We start from the raw sequence: 18,732 nt of genomic DNA, 5'->3' as shown, positions 1-18,732 counted from the left end.
TCCCTGGCCTACTTAGCTTTGTTCCATTTCATGGATAGAACCATACCCCCACCCAGACCAGACTTCATGTGATTGTATTCCACTTGTCAAAGGCTGACAAAGACAATGGACCTAAATTGGCCCAGGTCTACCATTACTACCAGGAAAACCAGCGAAGAAACAGACAAGGAACTCAAGGTACATAATGAACTAATGGTCTGTCATTATCTTCCATGAAGACAAATGATTCTATCTCATGGTTAAGTACATATTCTTTGGTGATGTTTTAATTCAGGCTAAGGAGTGTCCTGACATCTCTTCATCTCATCTCATTGTTTCCCCACTTAGAGACTTTTATTATTAAATCTCTATAAAATACACTATATCAGGAATACTATGAAATCCTACAATACCAGCCAAAATTAATTCTTGAAAACAGACCTCTACAGAGAGAGCAAGTGGACTGTTTTAGGAATACATTCTAGGTGGTAAATACCTTAGTACCTCTTAGAGGTACTAAGAGAGGGTCATGGCCAACTTTCCACAAGTCAGAACTAGAGAAGCAGGTGTTGCCAGTTTGCTATGTGTCTCTTCTGGATCAGTGGGAGATATTTAAAACCTCACTATATGTTAAGCAAACCAAACTATGAGGATTAGAAGTAGCATCATTATTAATTGTAGATAGGTGAAACTTTATCCTCAGAGTCTTTAAGTGAGGTCTTCAACTTGTAACTTGCACTGTGTACGCTAACCTAAAGATGTTATAAAAGGAGTAAATATGTCACAGAAGGGACCACTTTACTAGATGTTGAAAACCATTAGAAAAAAAAGTGCCACCTTGAATCAGAGTACAAAAAAAAACCTCTGTAAGAAGCCCTAAGAAATTCTTGCATGGGTGTTTTTAAAATACTCGACAGAGAGAATATGCTATTATGAGCTTACCCATTAAATGTTACAGGTTGAAAGTGAATAAAATAATGCAAAACATAACAGGCATGTGCCATGCATAACTCTCACATGTGTTACACCCTAGATTGTCCTTGAATTCATGGGACTGGATGGATGCTTGCTTTGTGTGTTTTTAGGTCAGAACTCATAAAAAGACCTGCAAATTATGTGGGTTTTTAAATAAGTTTATTTATTTATATTTGAGAGAGAGAGAGAGAGAGAGAGGAAGTGGGGGAGGGGCAGAGGGAAAGGGAGAGGGAGAGAGAGAATCCCAGGCAGGATCCCTACTGTCAGTGTGGAGCATGACGTGGGGCTCCATCTCACCAAATGAACCTGTGAGGTCATGACCTGAGCCCAAATCAAGAGTCCAACCACTTAACTGACTGAGCGCCCCATGGTTGTTTTTTTTTTTTTTTTTTAAATTTTTGATTGTTCTATGATAAATCTTGTTCTTGATTTTTGTCTGTTCCACAACTTGCCAAGGTAGGTTTGTAACAGGGAAATGCATTAACATTTTGAAGTTCAGCATGGGTCAGGTGGTGCCTTATGAGATTTATGTACATTATTTATCCTCATAGAAGTCCTATATATCTGATTATCTTTACTAGGTATGAGAAAACTGACATTTTTTTCTGAAGTCAGTGTTTATGCTCTTTTAATTCTTCATGTGAATATCTGAGAGCCTGATGGTGACCCTGCATTTTATTGTCACCCCACAGCCTGGCCAGCTCTGCCCTCCTTGTAAGGAGGTCTGTTACCAGGGACTTCTCTAATCACCCTCTCCTATGCAGCTTGCTGTCCTGGCCACCTGCCTACTCTGGCCACTCTTCTTTACTCCATTTAAAGTCCTTGTTTCCTGAAACCAAGGCCATGTTTCTGGTGGTATCATATGCTATTCAATTTTTAACAGATTATGAAGGAAACAAAGAAAAATTAACCAGAAAAGTACTTTTGAGATAAAAACTCACAATTCAACCCAAAAAGAAAAATTTTAAGCTGCTCCTATAATCCCTTGCAGTTATTTTTCCTGTTGAACTTGGGAATTTTCAGGAGTTCCTTGTTTAGTTATTTCCAAACCAATTCTTAAAGCTAGAAACCCAGAAATTATGGAAAGAACTTAAATGTCCATCAATTGATGAATGGATAAAGAAGATGTGGTTTATATATACAATGGAATACTACTTGGCAATGAGAAAGAATGAAATCATGCCATTGACAGCAATGTGGATGGAACTGGAGGGTATTATATTACATGAAATAAGTCAGTCAGAGAAAGACAGATACCATATGTTTTCACTCATATATGGATCTTCAGAAACTTAGCAGGAGACCATGGGGGAAGGGAAGGGGATAAAAAAAGTTACAAAGAGAGAGGGAGGGAGGCAAACCATAAGAGACTCTTAAATACAGAGAACAAACTGAGGGTTGGTGGGGGTTGGGGGAGAGGGGAAAGTGGGTGATGGGCATGGAAGAGGGCACTTGTTGGGATGAGCCTTGGGTGTTGTATGTAAGTGATGAGCCATGGGAATCTGCCTCCAAAACCAAGAGCACACTGTACACACAATTTGACAATAAATTATATTTTAAAAAAAGAAAAAGAAACCAGAGCTTAGCAGAAATTTTAATTCAATTGACCCATTAGACAAATAATTGATCTATGAAGTTTTCTCTTGAGGCTTGTCAATTCTTTGGTAAATCTAGCCTCTTGCCTCCTCCATACATATATGTGAAGGTAGATGTGTATGCAGTTAATTAGACCTAGTGCCCATTTATTATTAAGTGATACGGTTTTTTGGAAGTGTTTTGGAATCAAACACTGTGGTCAGATCCTGGTTCAGTCACTCATGAGCTAGGTGATTTTAAAGTATTTAATTTTTCTGATCTTTAGTTCTTCCGTATCTGAAATGGTGATAGCAACTACTGCATAGGATTATTGTAAGAATCACATGAGGGAGATGAAAGTATTTTTAACACAAATGCCTGGTCCATTGCAGATCCTCATAAAGTGTGAGTTCCCTTTATCACCATTTTCTTCATGAAAGTACAAAAATCATAAATACCTGATCTATATAAACTCCCTCCATTTTTCGTCATTCTCTTACAAGAGCACATGCATTAAATCATCTAGTCTATAACCTACATTTCAAGTGGTGAAAATTTACTTTTAAATTAAGCCTATCCCTACAACTGTGACTATGTTGAACCCCAAAGGATATTATCCCTTAATAAAGCATAATATCATTATCTCATTCAATAAATATTTAATGAATGTTTATAAGGTACCATAATAGTGAATGAAAAATATATGTTTTATGCCTATATGAATCATAATGAAGAGACAAGGGGAAAAAAAGGTTGAGGAAAAGCATGTATTTCAAAAGGAAGAGGGGTGTTGAGAAGGCAGTTATTGGAGAGAATAGTGGAGATGGGATGGGTGTACTTTAGATTGGGAAGTGTCTTTGAGAAAGCACATTGAAGCTACAAACTAGATGGCAACTAGACCAAGTGTGGGGGGAAGAATTATCCAAGTAAATAATGCATGCAAAGACTAAATAAAAGAGAGAGTTCATTGTGCTGGAACAAATGAATGGATGGCATGTGTTATTGCAAAGTCTCATAGTGGGCAGGAGGAAATGGATAGGAGGCTATGGAGGTAAGTTGGCAGAGGAAGAGAGACAGAAGAAATGAGAGAGACAGAGAAAGAGACAGACACAGAGAGAGAGGGAGAGAGATGGAAAGATAACTTATAATAAAGAGGCACTATATTCACCATCCAACTCAGTGGACATTGACCTAGCCCAGAGTAAGAGTAAGATGGGATGCATGAATCTTTCATTTCTTGAGTTGGTCTAAATTCCCAGTGCTTCTCTCCCATTATGTGTGTATCTTGCCAATTTGAATAAGATTTTAGCATTTAAAAATTAGCATAATTCTTAAAAGACATGATTCCTTAAACATTGACCATACTTCATCTGGTGTTCAATCCAAAAAAAAGTAGTCTTTTCAATGCTAAAGGTCAAATTGTCTGTGTTGAACTTATTAAGACTCAGTACATATTGAAGAAATTTTCAGTAATAATTTGAGCTGCATATGGTTTCATTTGCTTTATTTATTGACTTTAGAACTCCATGTAAGATGTATCTCCACTCTGTAAGTCTTGGGTTCTGAGGAGTGCTGTGGGTTGGAGGTTAATTTTTGTGAGTTATTCGTATATTCAGTATAGGTGATTTGAAGATGGATGAGATCTTTTAGGATGAAAGGCTAGAGTAAGATAACTAAAAGGTCTAGGACAAAGCAACCAATAAACTCAATATTTAGAGTTTAAGTAGAGGAGGACTTGGCAGAGGAAACTGAGAATAGCCAAAATGTAAGTAGAAAGTTTAAGACGGGGGGAGGGGGTGTCATGGAAGGATGTCAAGAGAAAAGAGAATTTTAAGGAGTGATTAATCCTTAATGTCAAAATTAATGAAGCATCAATTAGGATGCAGTTTGAAAATGAACTTTGAACTTGCTATCATGATCATTATTGGTGATTTTAATAAATTTTAGTGGGGTAATGGGACAGAAATCTGACTGTAAGTGGACTAAATAGGGAATGGAAAGGGAGAATAAGGAGAAATTGAATTTGAGGGCTTTGAGAATGATGGAGAAGATAGGAGGCAATAGTTGCAAGAGAACATGGATAAACGTGCTAGAGAAATACAGTAAAGTTGCTGAGCATTGAAGAAGGCCCATTTAGGCAGGTGATCCTAGAGGACAACTGAATAAAGTGGCTTATTGCTTAACATGTGAGATTTGACCTTCTGTTCTTACAACTATTCTACTGGTATTACTGGCACCAGCCCTAGATCCAGGCAAACAGAGCCCCTCCCTGGCCTCTGAGTTTTAGAGTAGTCCTCACTGGCCCTCTTCCTGTTGTGCCTCTCTGTAGGGCAAAGGGGACATGCTTACCCAAAACTTCCTTCTTGTACCCCTTTCCCCATTAAACTATTGCATTAGTTTCCTATTGCTGCTGTAACAAATTGCCACAAACTCAGTGGCTTAAAACTATGTAGATTGATTATCTTACAGTTATGGAGGTCAGAAGTCCAAAATGATGTTGGCAAGGCTGTGTTCCTTCTGGTAGCTCTACGACACTCCAGTTGCTTGCCTTTTTTGTCTTCTAGAGGTTCCCTCTGTTCCTTAGCTCATTGCTCCCTTTCATCATCACAGTTATCTATGGTCTGTAGAGTCCTTCTCACTTCAGATCAATGTGACACTGACTCTTCTGCCTCCTGACTCCTTCTTAAAAGGACCCTTGTGATTACACTGGGCCCAGTCAGATAATCCAGGATAATTTTTCTGTCTTAAAATCTACTCGTTAATAAACTTAATTCCATCAGCAGTCTCGCTCCCTTTTGCTATGTGAGATAGGCATGTTCATAAATTCTAGGGATTAGAGTACAACATTTTTGAGGGTTGGACAGGCATCATTCTGCCTAGAACAACCACGTTTCTTAAGACCTAGGAAATTCCTGTGCAGATGACCCAAACCTGCTTCCTCAGAGCCATGATTGTAGAGTGGGCTGCATTATCAGGGACTCAGCTTAGGCCAGACAGCTGGTCAAGGATCTGCTGTTTGGTGAATTGGGAGGGGAGTAGCTAGATACACAGGTTGAGAAATCCATGTGTGTGTACAGAAGGTTCCATGTTTCTTACACTGGCACCCCAATTAAAGACAAGCCTGGCTGTCATCACTCAGAAAAACAAAACAAAACAAAACAAAAAACTTCTTTCTTTTTTGCCCTATCTTATCCCAAGAGATATTGGGAAACCTACTTCATGTTACCCTCTCTAATTAAAACTGGTTTGGGGAGTTCACCACACCAAATTCCAGCCGTAAAATTGGGAACATTCTGGGAAATTTGGTGAGTGAGGCAAAAATATAGGGACTGTAAACCCCTGGCTCAGAAGATTTGGGAACATTTAAGGTAATTTTAATATTCTGTTGGAATTATAGTGGCTGGGTAGAAAAGAGTAAGAGGATCAACACCAATGGGTAGGATCTGGTTCCACATCTGAGCCAGAAGGGAGGTGGCATGGTTTCAGAGAAGGAAGAGAAAAGATAAAAGGGTAAATTTCAGGAACTTTAGCTCAGAAGTGCAAATAAAGTTTCATCTCATTTATTTCATCTCAATTATTCCAAATAATTGTGACACCTCCACATAATTAACATGACAGTGAGTACACCAGTGATCAGATCACATTCTCTGATCTGTGTGACTCACAACTGTTAAATGCAATTGGCCTACATTTCTATGCCACCTCTTTTCTAAAACATCAAGGTAACCAAAGGATGATCTAATCTAAAACCTCTTCTTTTGTATACGTATGTGCTTAAATGGATATCTATGAATATACATGCATGCATACATGTGTGTATAGGCATAGATACTATATATATATATATATATATATATATATATATATATATATATATATATATATATATATGCTTGTTTGTATATCCTTATCATGGGGTGATAGAGAACTGAGCCAAGAGTGAAAAGATTTGGGATTTTGGTTAGAGTGTGCCAAAAGGAGACATTAATTCTGTAGGAGACATTAACCAGACCATGTGTTTGCTTATTGTTGAAAGATGTTGAAAGATGTTAGACTAGATGATCTTTTTTGATTCTTTTTCACCCTAAAACTCTAAATATCTACCTGGGAAGTGAGAGCTCCAACTTAGCTTTCCTTAACAGGAATTGTTTCTTCTAGATTCTAATTCTGGACAGAATTTATCTTTAGTCTTTCATTTTTTTTCCCCTATCAGTACAATACAGAAATGAAGGAAGGTATCAAAACAAAGATACTGCAGGGGTGCCTGGGTGGCTCAGTCAGTTGAGCATACAACTCTTGATTTTGGCTCAGGTCATGTTCCCGGGGTCGTGGGATCGAGCCCCACATTGGGCTCCATGCTGAGCTTGGAGCCTGATTGGGATTCTCTCTCTCTCTCCCTGTGTCCCTCTCTACCACTTGCATGCTCTCACTCTTTCTCTAAAATAAAAAACAAAAACAAAAACAAATAAATAAACAGAAAACCAAAAATACTGCAGTGTAGAAAGATTTTGCCAAATAACTCCAGACTTTTGAGTCCATGACTTACTGGTATCCAAGAACTACATCTTTGTCATATAATAAATATTTGCACCATAGTAGAGGCCATATGGGGGAATAAGGAAGATGCAGAAATTGGGAGTATGGACATTCTGGATTTAGTTCTGGATTTTTTTTCTAAGTCAACAAATATATACTGAACATCTTCTAAATGTTAAATAACAAGATATAAGTGCTCTCTGCAAGTCTAGTAGAGGAGATATATTGAACATGTAATTATACCAATAATAATGAGCTACAGATACATTAAGTTATTTGAAGATACAGTTGGAAGATACAGGGCTTCAAACAGGGGGCTTGCTGTAGAGGAAAGGGGGCCCTTGCAAACTAGCTTTGTGGTCTAATTCATCACTTTACAGTCTAGGTCCAAAGTTCCTCACATAACAAGGAACTTCTCATTCTAACATACAGTGGAGATCCTGACACAGAATCTAAAACCATGTTCCATGTTCTTTTTTTTTTTTTTTTTTTTTCAACGTTTATTTATTTTTGGGACAGAGAGAGACAGAGCATGAACGGGGGAGGGGCAGAGAGAGAGGGAGACACAGAATCGGAAACAGGCTCCAGGCTCTGAGCCATCAGCCCAGAGCCCGACGCGGGGCTGGAACTCACGGACCGCGAGATCGTGACCTGGCTGAAGTCGGACGCTTAACCGACTGCGCCACCCAGGCGCCCCCCATGTTCCATGTTCTGACCTGAACTGATTTCAGATATGCTTGGATCCCCTACGAGTTTGTAAGTTCCTTGAAGAGTTTTCTTTTCCCCTTTTTAGAATACTTTATACAATAAATGTTTATTAAGCCAGGCGTTATATGATTTAGATTACAGATAAAAAAAATCACAGTCCCTGCTCTTAAGTGGCCATGGTCATACTGGGGAAAAAAGCAAATGGGAAATTTCAAATCAAGTAGTTGGTATGGTGAGAGCAGTGTTCATAGGGTGCTGGAGTTGCCAAGAGTAGAGGCATCAAAGCTGGTCTTCAGTGGATGTTCTGGAAGATGGTTCCCTAAAGAACAAAAAGGACGTAGCAAGTGAAGAAGGTAAAGGGTGTTGGTGCAGATGTTCTGGTAATATATAATAAGACAAGGTCATAGGAGTTAGCAAGCTCTTTCCTGGAAAGGGAGGTCTAAACTCAGGTGGCTGAATGGACAGTTATAGGAGATGGTGACATAGACAGGGACCAGAATTTGAAGATTAAAGAGTTGGGACTATACATTGTAGGGAGCTATTATACAATATTTTTTAAAGAGGGACAAAACATTATTACTCTCTTGGATCTGCAGTGGCTGGAACAGAAAACAGTAAGAGGATAAATTGTGTGAAGAATGGATCAGAAGAGGGTTAAGGTTGGGGCCTAGAAATCAGGTAGAAGCCTCCTGCAGGAGTCTGGGTGAAAGATGCCAAGTGAACTAAGGATTATAGCCACAGAGATAAAAAGATGAAGGCACAGAATCAGAAGTGTAAAAGTTGGGATCAAGTGGACTTAGACCAGAAGCAGGGACCGTAAGAAGAAGAAAGAAGTGTCTGATGATTCTCAGATTTCTAACTCAGCAACTGGTAGGTGGGAGTTTCAATACCTGAGCTGGAAGTTAAAAGAGGAGGATCAGGTTGGGGCTATGGGGAAATATTAGTGCTATTATGACTGAGGTTCCTATGGAACATCTATGTGGAAATATCTAGACAGAAGCCAGATAGATGAACCTGGAACACAGGAAAGGAGTATGGCCAGAGGATGTCAATTTTTAAAAAGACAGTGATAAACATTTCAAATAAGTTTGCATATGTCTTATTGATAGGAATACTTCTTCATGACAAAAAGCACAAAATCCAAGCTGTGAAAGCCTGTAATAAATATATTTTTAATATTTAGTAGATGAAAGAATGAATGAGTGAATAAGAGTTGTTATAATAGCAAAGAGTTCCTGTCAAATTATTATAGTTTGTGTATTTGGGTGTATAGTGTGTGCACGCGTGAATATATATGTATTGATGTATGTATATCTATGTAGTTATGTATGCACACATACACATTCATATCAAGATTAGCGATAAATTAATACTGTGCATCTGTATTAGTCAGCTAGGGCTGCCATAACAAAAAGGACTGGTTGCCTTAAGCAACAGAAATTTACTTTCTCACAGTTTTGAAGTCTGAAAGTCCAAGATCAAGCTGCCCTCAAGGTGAGTTTTTGGTGAGCCCTCTCCTCCTGGCTTGTAGACTGCACCTTCGCACTGGGTTTCACAAGTCCTTTCCTCTGTGTCAGTGCAGAGAGCAATCCCTGGTGTCCCTTCCTTTTCTTATAAAGACACCAGTTAGTAATCTTAATTACCTCCTGATAGGCCCTGTCTCCAAACATAGTCACAATGAGCGTTAGACTTCATTGAATTTTGGGGGGACGATTCAGTCCATAACAACATCAGTGCATTTGACGTCCACATCAATTTTTTTCTCAGAGAAAGGGTAGTCTCTGGGAAAACAAAGAAACTGTTCTGTGTCATAAAAGAGGATACCTATATTTAAAGGGAGAGATATGCTTGGTAAAGGTCAAAGAGTTTACTGATTTGTAAATAATTATAATTATTTTCCACTTTACTTGGTTATATCAAAATACAATCATATTCCTACAGATTTTTTTTTTCTTTTTCATTTTGGAGAGGATTATAAGCTACTTGCAAGTAGATAAACCTGTCATAGCTGAATGGGTTTAATTGGTTGCTATTGCCTATTGCTCTATGGAAACCAGGCAGGAAAAGCCAGAAAAGGTTGACGTCCCACAAGAATGTCATACCATGAAGGTGTAAACTTAAAGCGGAGATCACTTGTAGAAAACTGTGTTGCATTCTTGGCATGTGTGCATTTGGCAATAAAGTTAACTTTCACTTACTGTTAGATTTAATGGAGGGGCTAATGCCAGTTTATTTTGCGCCTGTTCTGTTTTACCTCTTTGCACACTTGGCCTTCGTTTAGTTCTGGCCCCGTGTTGCTGCTCCCCCTAAATGCTCCCCCGGGGGTGGGAAGACCCCGCCCTGACAGCCAGGTGACAGAGACAGGGTGGGAAGCCCGAGCTCTGAGGGCGCGGAGCTTCACGCATACCGTTCCCCTCCCACCATCATCCCGCTGCTGGGAGGCGGAGAGGGCTTCAAACTTAGCTCCAATCCGCAGCCGGCCTTCCCCGGGGTCCCCTGCTGGGCGACCCGCCCGCAGCGGACCCAGTTGGAAGAACTTTGCGGAGCTCGGCGTCAGAGCCTGGAGCGGCGAAGTGCTCCCCCTCCTCCGCAGCGGCCCCCTCCCTCTGCCCCCGCCTCCCGGTCCTCGCCCAGGCTCGAGCTCCGGTGATAGGACGAGCTCCGGGCGTGCATTGTGTATATGCAAACCAGAGTCCCGGCTCCCCGGGGCTGCCCTACCCGGCCGGGGCTGAGGCTGCGGCTGGAGCTGCGGTGGGTGCTGCTGTCCTCGCCGGAGCCCGGCGCTGTCATGCCCCCGCCGCGCGGCGGGCCGCTGAGTCCCGGAGCCGCTATATAAGTGCAGGCAAGGGGACATTCGGAGGGGCTGAAGATGAAGGTGCCCGCGCATGGGCCCCCACTGATTGCCAACCCCTCCCGAGCCCGCGCCGAGCGCGGAGCCCGCGGCCGCCCAGGACCCGCCTTCGCCGCAGTAGCAGCTGGAGCAGCGACAGAGGAGGCAGCTACGGCGGTGGCGGCGGCGCCCGTCGCCGGAGCGCGTAGATCGGCGGCGGCAGCTCGGGGGCCGCCGCTGCCCCGGCTGCCATGAGTTGTGCGGAGGTGATGTATCACCCCCAGCCGTATGGAGCGCCCCAGTATCTGCCCAACCCTGTGGCAGCTGCAACCTGCCCCACAGCCTACTACCACCCGGCGCCCCAACCTGGCCAGCAGGTGAGTCACCGACCGGGCAGCCCGCCGGGGGCGGGGGCGGGGGCGAGGGGCACCGAGAGTATCTGTCTGGGACTGGGGCGACGTCCCGCCGGGACGGGTGGCGCGGAGGATGCTCTGGGACCTGCGGGAGCGCCCTTGAGCCGAAAGCCATTAGTAGGGAAGAGGAGAGGCTTCGGGAAGGGACGAGCACAGCAGCCTGGTGGACGGGTGGGGATTCATTACCTGGCTGGGGGCTTCATTGGCTGTTGTCGCCGGAGCTCAGAGGCTGGTCCTCATAGGCACCTTAGCTCTTTGGGCTCAGTTTTCTGAAACTCACCAAGGGCATCTGTCTTAGGAGTATGTGAGTAAACTTCCTTTAAATCAAATATCTTGTTTCCTTTGGAAAGGTGGAGTGTTTCAGGGTTTTGTGGATTAAGAGGATGAAATGTGTCACTGACATAGGGGAGGCTACCTGGACAGTGAGCTCATGGAATGACCTTTCTGGAACTTTTATGGTGGAATATCGATCTCGTGTAACGCCTGTCAAATGTTACTAGAATTTCTCTGTAGAGTCTGTCTTCTCATGACTGTGACTTAGAGGGCAGGAATTGATCCCAAAGTCCCTCATTCATTTTTAATTCTATCAAAGTGCAGAGGTGTTCTAGTTCAGTCCGCCGGGAGTGTGTCGGTCTTCAAGAAGTAACTTTGGATCTCGGGATGTTGGATCTTCACCATGCTGATGAGAGTGACAGAATGCTGTGGCTAAAAAGGGTTCTAGAACCAGAGAGATGATATAGTTCCTTTAGAAGGGAGGATAGGGTGTGGAGAATTTGGCACTTAGGTACCCCTGGACATTCCTCTCTGGACACCAACAGAGTGTGTGTCAAGACTTAGTGCTACAGAGAACACATATGTGAGTATGTGGCACTAGCTTGTACCAAAGTAGAGTCCTCAGACTTTGGGAATAAGGGGGGGGCTGATTTGGTGAGATTTTAAAAAATACAATTTACACACTCTGAGGTGGAGACACTTATCAGGGAACCAGATATGGTTTGGAGATTACCATCCACAGAATCTATTGATTGGGTTTTTAAAATTTCTTTGGAACCGTTTGTTTTATTATGGTCTTAAGGGTTTGGCTCTTTAATTATTATTATTGATATAGTTAGGTAATATTTTAATTTTAATTTCTCTATTCCCTTTACATCTGTTTCTTTGCTATACTTGTAGTGCTACTCTTTGGAAAGAAATCATAATTTCTGCTTAGAATTTAGGGACTGTAAAATTCAGCTGATTCTGGAACAGGGTACGTGCTAAACAATATTTACCTAGTAAACAATATAAGGTTAACAGGGCCAAGTAGGGCAAGAGAGGAAGGAGCCCCACTTTCTTGCTGTCTTTTTTTTTTTTTTTTTTAATATTCAGCAGCTTCAGCATTGAAAGCAAGATATAAAGAGGAGATGGGAAAGCATTTTGTAATTTATGGTCAAGGGTGATGGGTTGAAAACATTTTGACTATGCTGTTTGCTTTTCTTTGGGTTTAAATAGAAAAGACATAGGTAACCACTTAGGTACACATTAGGCAAGCGAGGCACAGAGATGCTGGATATGTTTTATGTGTTTTATAAACACTCAGTCCAAGCTAAACCAACCTATTTCCTCCTCTCCTTTCTTCCATCTTGGAGACTGTAGAACCTTTCAATTGTCAGTTGGAATGTGGACAAGCAACAGACTCAAAATTACTAACCATACAAAAAATGTATTTTCCCCTTAAAAAATAACTTGAGCTATAGAAGTTATGAATAGGGTTTTGTTTTATAGAATTATGAAAATAATTTCATTAATATATGAATATGTGGTGGAGCTTAGGATTGTGAGACTCTTGAACTAGAAAATAAAATTCAGCATCAGAAAAATTCTAAGTTACTCATCATAAAATATAGTTTTTGGTAAGAAGTAACTCCAGTACTCTCACTTTTGCAATAGCGCTACAACTCAATCCCCAAATTTCATTCTTTTGCTAAGACCATCAACAAAATGAAGAATGAGCTTTCTTTTTTGCCTGAGTAGTCCACATTGATTAGTGGCACATATTATTCAGTATCAACTTTACTATACATTAGGGTTCTGTGGCTATCATTCAAGTAGATAATTAGGCTAAGTTGACTTTAAGAACTAAGTTGAAAGGTGTGCTTGGAAATTTTCATGTCACTCTTACTAAAATGACTTGTTTGAGGTTACTTTTTGTTGTTGTTGTTAAGTAAAGAAACTATTTGACTATAACTGACTAGCGAAATGAAGAGACTTGATAGTCTAACTACTGTTCTTTTACTGTCAGGAGTTTATTTTGATGACCTATATTTTCTATTGGAAAAAAGAGCAAATCAGGAAATTCTTATCAGGCTGACAGCATTTTTAGACTATGTGGTGCGTGGGTGAAGTGGGACTAATATTGACTTGGCCCTAATGCAGTCATCCGAGAATACATATTTTCGTTGTTTTTGCATTCCATAAGGTTTTATCATTATTATCCATGAAGATTGTTTTCTCCGTACATGGGAAGTGACCCCTAATAGCATCTTGCCTTGGAGACAAAAATAAGGGCTACAACTCCTACTGCATTTGAAAAATTGATTTGTTAAGCAGAAAAAAGAAAAGCCGAAAAAGTGATAGAGTTATAAAGAAAGTTGAATGGTCATTTATAAAATGTTAGAAGAGAAAGCATTTAAATTTTGTATTATTTCTGTAATTGATTGTAATAGTGTAACTTTGAATTTATTTTTTCTCAAAACTGTGTAGCTCAGAAGTCCTTGTAAATTAATATATCATAATGGTTAATTATGATGGATTTCATACATAGGTATATTTTTTCCTCTTAGTGTATGATCATGTAGCTGAAAATTAGTTTTGAAGTAATAGGATATCATACTACAGGCATGTATACTCTGCTTTTCTCATAAAAGCACAAACATGCACCTGAAATTTTAAGTTCAGATTTTTTGTCAAGCATGTCACGCATTGTAGGTGGGTAATAGGTTACTGTCTTAAAAACATAGTTGCCTGCATTTACATCAGGCTGCACTATGATATGTTACTTAGGCATACAGTAGGCTACATGAATTAAAATAATTTGTAAATATGTGTGCAGAGTAAATTTTGTAGTGCCTGACATAAATTACTAGAAATTGCATGGCTGTTAGTAAATCTCATAGTGTGCTTTATCCAGCCAGGAATTGCTGAGAGATGCTAAGCTCCCTGGTCCTCATGCCCACCATCTCTTTAACATCTCCTCAAGGGAACTCTTGACTCAGTCTCTCAGCACATACTCCAAAGGCATGATGACGCTGCAGAACATGTACAGAAAGGAATGTGCTTGTATTCTAACAGTGACAGTAGGAACTAAGACAAAAAATTTCCAAATATGTGTCAGGAAAAATTGAGGGAAGTGATATGAAATCATAGATTCCCTTCATACCCAGTGGATGTCGCATCTTAAATGTAGACAGTCTGTTACTGTCTAAATCTGCCCCGTACCCCGTTTATTTATAATGTGTACATTAGAAAGATACTTAAAGCTTTCAGAAATGTGTAGTTTATAGACGAGGTGATGAAAGCAGAAAAAAGTCGTCGCCATTTTCTTAATTGTGTGTAGGAGTTTTTAACAATTACACTTTGAGCTTCATATAAGTTCGAGCATATTTACTCCATCCTCTTCAAGGGTGACAGCTGGGGGAATCTGCATGCATGCTTTCACTTAAAAGAATTAAATGCTCTTAGGAGGCAGAAGTCCAGTTATAAGTTTATGAGGAGTTTTTTTTTTTTTTTTTCAAACTATTTCTCTGGACTTTGCTACATTGCTTAGGTCCTAAAAACCCCTCAAAGATTCTTTTTGTCAGAAGACACCCTGAAAAACCATACTTCAACCCGTCCTTTTGCAAATGGGAAAATGTATGTTAATAGGGTTGAAATGCCTAGCTAAAAATTCAAAACTGTTCGGTGACAAAATTAAGACCACCAGATGCCCTGCTCCCCAAAGTAGCATCTTTCCACCACGCCATCCCCGTCTCCTAGGCTCTTCTTTTCATTCTTTTTTTTTTTTTTTTTTTTTTTGCCATTGCACAATAGGCTTATTTTTGTCTTTACTGCTCCAAATCAACTTTTTGATAAAGAAGATTAATATGCAGTAGATTCTTTGGCCTTGGAACTTGAAATTCTTTCCAAGTCCTTGGTAGTGTACTTTTTTAGTTTAGGCATTCCAAAGTCCTTTTGAAAGCATTTGTATTATGCTAATGACTTTTGCTATCCATTCTGCATCCTTTGTTGATGGGGCAGAATATCCACTTAGTAAATGAACGTTTATTTATTTTAAAATAATCTTCAGGAAGTGGTATTAGCAGTCAGCTTTAAGTGCCTCATATATTACTGTTATTCCAACATAAGTTTAGATTCATTAAAAGGAAAGAATACGATTATATCCTAAATAGTTTCAATACACAGCCAACTTATTTAAGGTGGAGGATCCAATTTTCTTGCAACTGTAAGCAAGGACTTAAGTGGATTTATAAGAATTCATACAGGACTTATTTGAAAAAGAACAGTCCCTATAATTCCACCCTACACAAATTAACTTGCCTGCAGAGACTTAGAAGCTTAAAGTGCCCCATGGTTTTATGCTCCCAATAACTTTCCGCCAGAAAATTCAAAGCTAGAGGAAAAAAATTAAACTTTAAAATAACCAAACTTAACTGTTGTCTCTGGCAGTCAACCAGAATAGAGATTACAATAACGATAGTAAAGGAAGGCTTGGAATCCGTAAAATCGCGTGTGGTGAAGATATGTTCACCAGGAAACCAAATGCCAGGATGAGATGACATTCTTTGGAAAGGAAAGGGTATTTTGTATAGATGCAAGGAAGTCCTGCTTCACCTAACACTTAACGTCCCCCATCTCACAAAGCTGGGGATGGCAGGGATATGAGCCATGCCAAAGTAAATGAGGGTGTTCACAAGGTAAAACCTTGCTATCCTCAGTGTCACTCTTTGGGCTATTACAGCAAAGATGCTGAGCTGACCCCTTTGGGTAGTATATATGTTTCTGTCTTGTATCTTTCTGTGCAAAGGGAATATGTTCAACAAGACTGTAAATTTTATGCTCAGGATGCTTAGGGCAGATCTGAGAGCAAACTTGTACATCATACTTTTTGTCTGTCATTCTAAAACCTGGGCACTGAACTTGAATCCAATTCCCATAGGCCCTGTTTCCAGCTAGCTTAAAAAAAAAATCCCAAACTAATTCATCCAGTAATAGATAATAACTTAAGGTATTATCTCCAGAGAAATGTTTTTATTCAAGAAATAAAAGCAGTCTAACATTTGAATTTCAAGCTCTAGGAGAGACAGTGAAGGAAATAATTTTGGGCAAAACTCTGCCCTGAATCTTTCAAAAAGCACCTCTTTAAGCAGCTGATTTTCTGCTTTAACTATTCATTTAGGAAGACCCAACAATGCCTTGAACCATTAGATCCAGACATCTGCTGCTAAAAATGAGTCATATATGCCATATTTATAGATATTTCAGTAGACACCAGATTTATGCCAGTAATTTACAAGTGTGGTTTGAACTGGGGTAGCTGAACTATTTTTCACTTGTCTTATGCTTTAGTAGAGGGGATGAAAAAGAAAGAACAGAAAGGAAGAATGACCTAAAGTGAACAGGTGTCCTTTCCTCTTAAAACTGTATGGTTTTGGTATGCCAAAACACTTGTCCTTGCGGGATGGAGTGGTGGAGGTCGGGGGGTGGGAGGTGGGTGTGCGGCGCGGTGCAGGGATGTGGAAGGATGCATCCTTTCTTGTTACTATGAAGTTACATAAAGGAGATACCAAAACGAATTCCTAGGAATTGGGCTAGATGACCCGTGTCTAGAAATGAGTTAGTCTTCGATGGTCTGTAGGGTTTTTTTGGCTAGTGTCCTGAAAAATCAGAAGAGGCGGCCAATGTAAGAAACAAAATTAAGTGTGAATTTGTCTAGAGCTCCAGCATGTTGCTTATTAAGATACAGAATAGGACAAGACCTCTGAGATAATCAAGTCTCAAAATTCCTCATTTTCAAAAGAGGAAGCTAAGGGCTAGAGGGCTCAGTGACTTACCTAGATTCATGGACTGATTTTAGTCAAATCCTCCTTCCTATTCCAGTTCTCTTTCTATTATGTGCTCTTCCCGTCTTGACTTCATTAGCACAAGAAAACAATTAGTAATTTGCCGCTTACCTTCTTACTTTTCTTATTTAAAAGTTTTAAAATATTAGCTCCTTGGAGAAATTAGACAATTAGCCTTATGGATAAACTGTGAGGTTCTCTTTATTTACCATTGCCCTTCCCATGCTCTGCCAACTAACTATAAGCAGCCTGAGTTTAGGGATAGGCTATGACTTTCACCTAGTGGCTCCATGTCTTTGCACAATTACTGAGAAGAAGCAGAAGTTAATTGACACTTTGATAAATAACAGATACATTTTTAAAAATGAAGTCCTACCCTATGTCTAGTAAATAGGCTTATAAAAACATATCAGAAATTCACACACTGAAAACTTGTTTCATTCAAAGTAGTCAGTTTGAGAGAGAACACATACCTCTAAGATGTGATCATTGCTTAAAGTATTTTGGGAATGCAAATTTTGAAATTCTCTGTAAGCATGTGGTACATTTTTTTTCTTTTTGAAAATCCTCAAAACTGGAAAATTTTCATCCTTGGAGGAGAAGGTTTTGATTTTTGATAATGACCAGAATCATTGAGAGGCAAGTATGCTCAAAAATAGCTGGTCAAGTTAATATTATTTTTGGTTTGCTCCTCCCTACTGTTAAGAAAAATAAAAACAAGACAAAACAAACACAGAATCTTGAGTTGTGACTGTATCTCACAAAATAGGCTCTGCTCACATTTTCAAAATAGGATTTCCAGAAAAATGGTAGGCAATTGTATTATGTATCTGATTTGCCAAGGGGACAGTACATTTTTAGATACAGAATTCAGTTTTATCTAGATGCACATATATTTTGAAGAGTGCTGCATGTTTTAGTAGCCAAAACTCGGATAGATGTTTACATTTCTATTTTTTTAAGTTTATTTATTTATTTTGAGAGAGACAGAGAGAATGCGTGCATGTGTGTGTGGGAGGGGCAGAAAGAGAGGGAGAGAGAGAATCTGAAGCAGGCTCCGCACCGTCAGCATAGAGTCCAACGTGGGGCTTGAACTCACAAACTGTGAGATCATGACCTCAGCAGAAATCAAGAGTCTGATGCCTAACTGACTGAGCCACCCAGGTGCTGCCACATTTCAGTTTTTTTTTTTTAATACTACAAGTAACTTTGACTCTCCTTCGTTATGTGATGCCATTTGATGCCTTGCTGGTCTGGGGCTTCTGTTTACTTATTCAATTAGAATAAGTATATAGAGACCCTTTTCCTTCAGTCCACAGTCTTGGCACATGCTTTGGAGTCAGACAGAAATGAGTTCTAATCCTATCTCCGCCATTTACTAGTTAGATGATCCTAGCCAAGCAAATCAGTTTCTGCATATGTAAATTGGAAATAATTATTTGGACAATATTTGTATGTGAATGTTTGAGAGAGGTGCGCGGAATAATATGTATAAAAGGTCTGTGGCATAGCTTCTTTATCCTAACCCACCCTCCCTTAACCTGATTCCTCCTCCTTTTCCAAACAGGCTAAGGACCAAAATTTCAAATCTCTCTGAGATATTTTAAAAAATCTGTTG

At 39.9% G+C, this 18,732-nt stretch overlaps 1 protein-coding gene across 5 annotated transcripts in view; it reads left to right on the top strand.

Annotated features, from left to right (window-relative positions):
- The first annotated feature begins 10,449 nt into the window (after positions 1 to 10,449).
- VGLL3 (vestigial like family member 3) overlaps positions 10,450 to 18,732 on the top strand; it is a 48,114-nt gene continuing 39,831 nt past the window's right edge. For 2 of the 5 annotated variants that reach the window (XM_045501680.1, XM_045501679.1), the window contains exon 1: positions 10,450 to 10,980. In XM_045501680.1, coding sequence (XP_045357636.1) covers positions 10,855 to 10,980 — 126 coding nt within the window. In that variant the 5' untranslated portion in view covers positions 10,450 to 10,854. Of the gene's footprint in view, positions 10,981 to 11,117; positions 11,321 to 18,732 lie in introns of those variants that run through there. The other 3 variants (XM_045501683.1, XR_006718271.1, XM_045501682.1) reach the window with 3 other exon arrangements.

This window comes from Leopardus geoffroyi, chromosome C2 (assembly GCF_018350155.1).
Source record: "Leopardus geoffroyi isolate Oge1 chromosome C2, O.geoffroyi_Oge1_pat1.0, whole genome shotgun sequence".
NCBI lineage: Eukaryota > Metazoa > Chordata > Mammalia > Carnivora > Felidae > Leopardus > Leopardus geoffroyi.
This window is presented reverse-complemented; position numbering and strand designations above follow the sequence as displayed.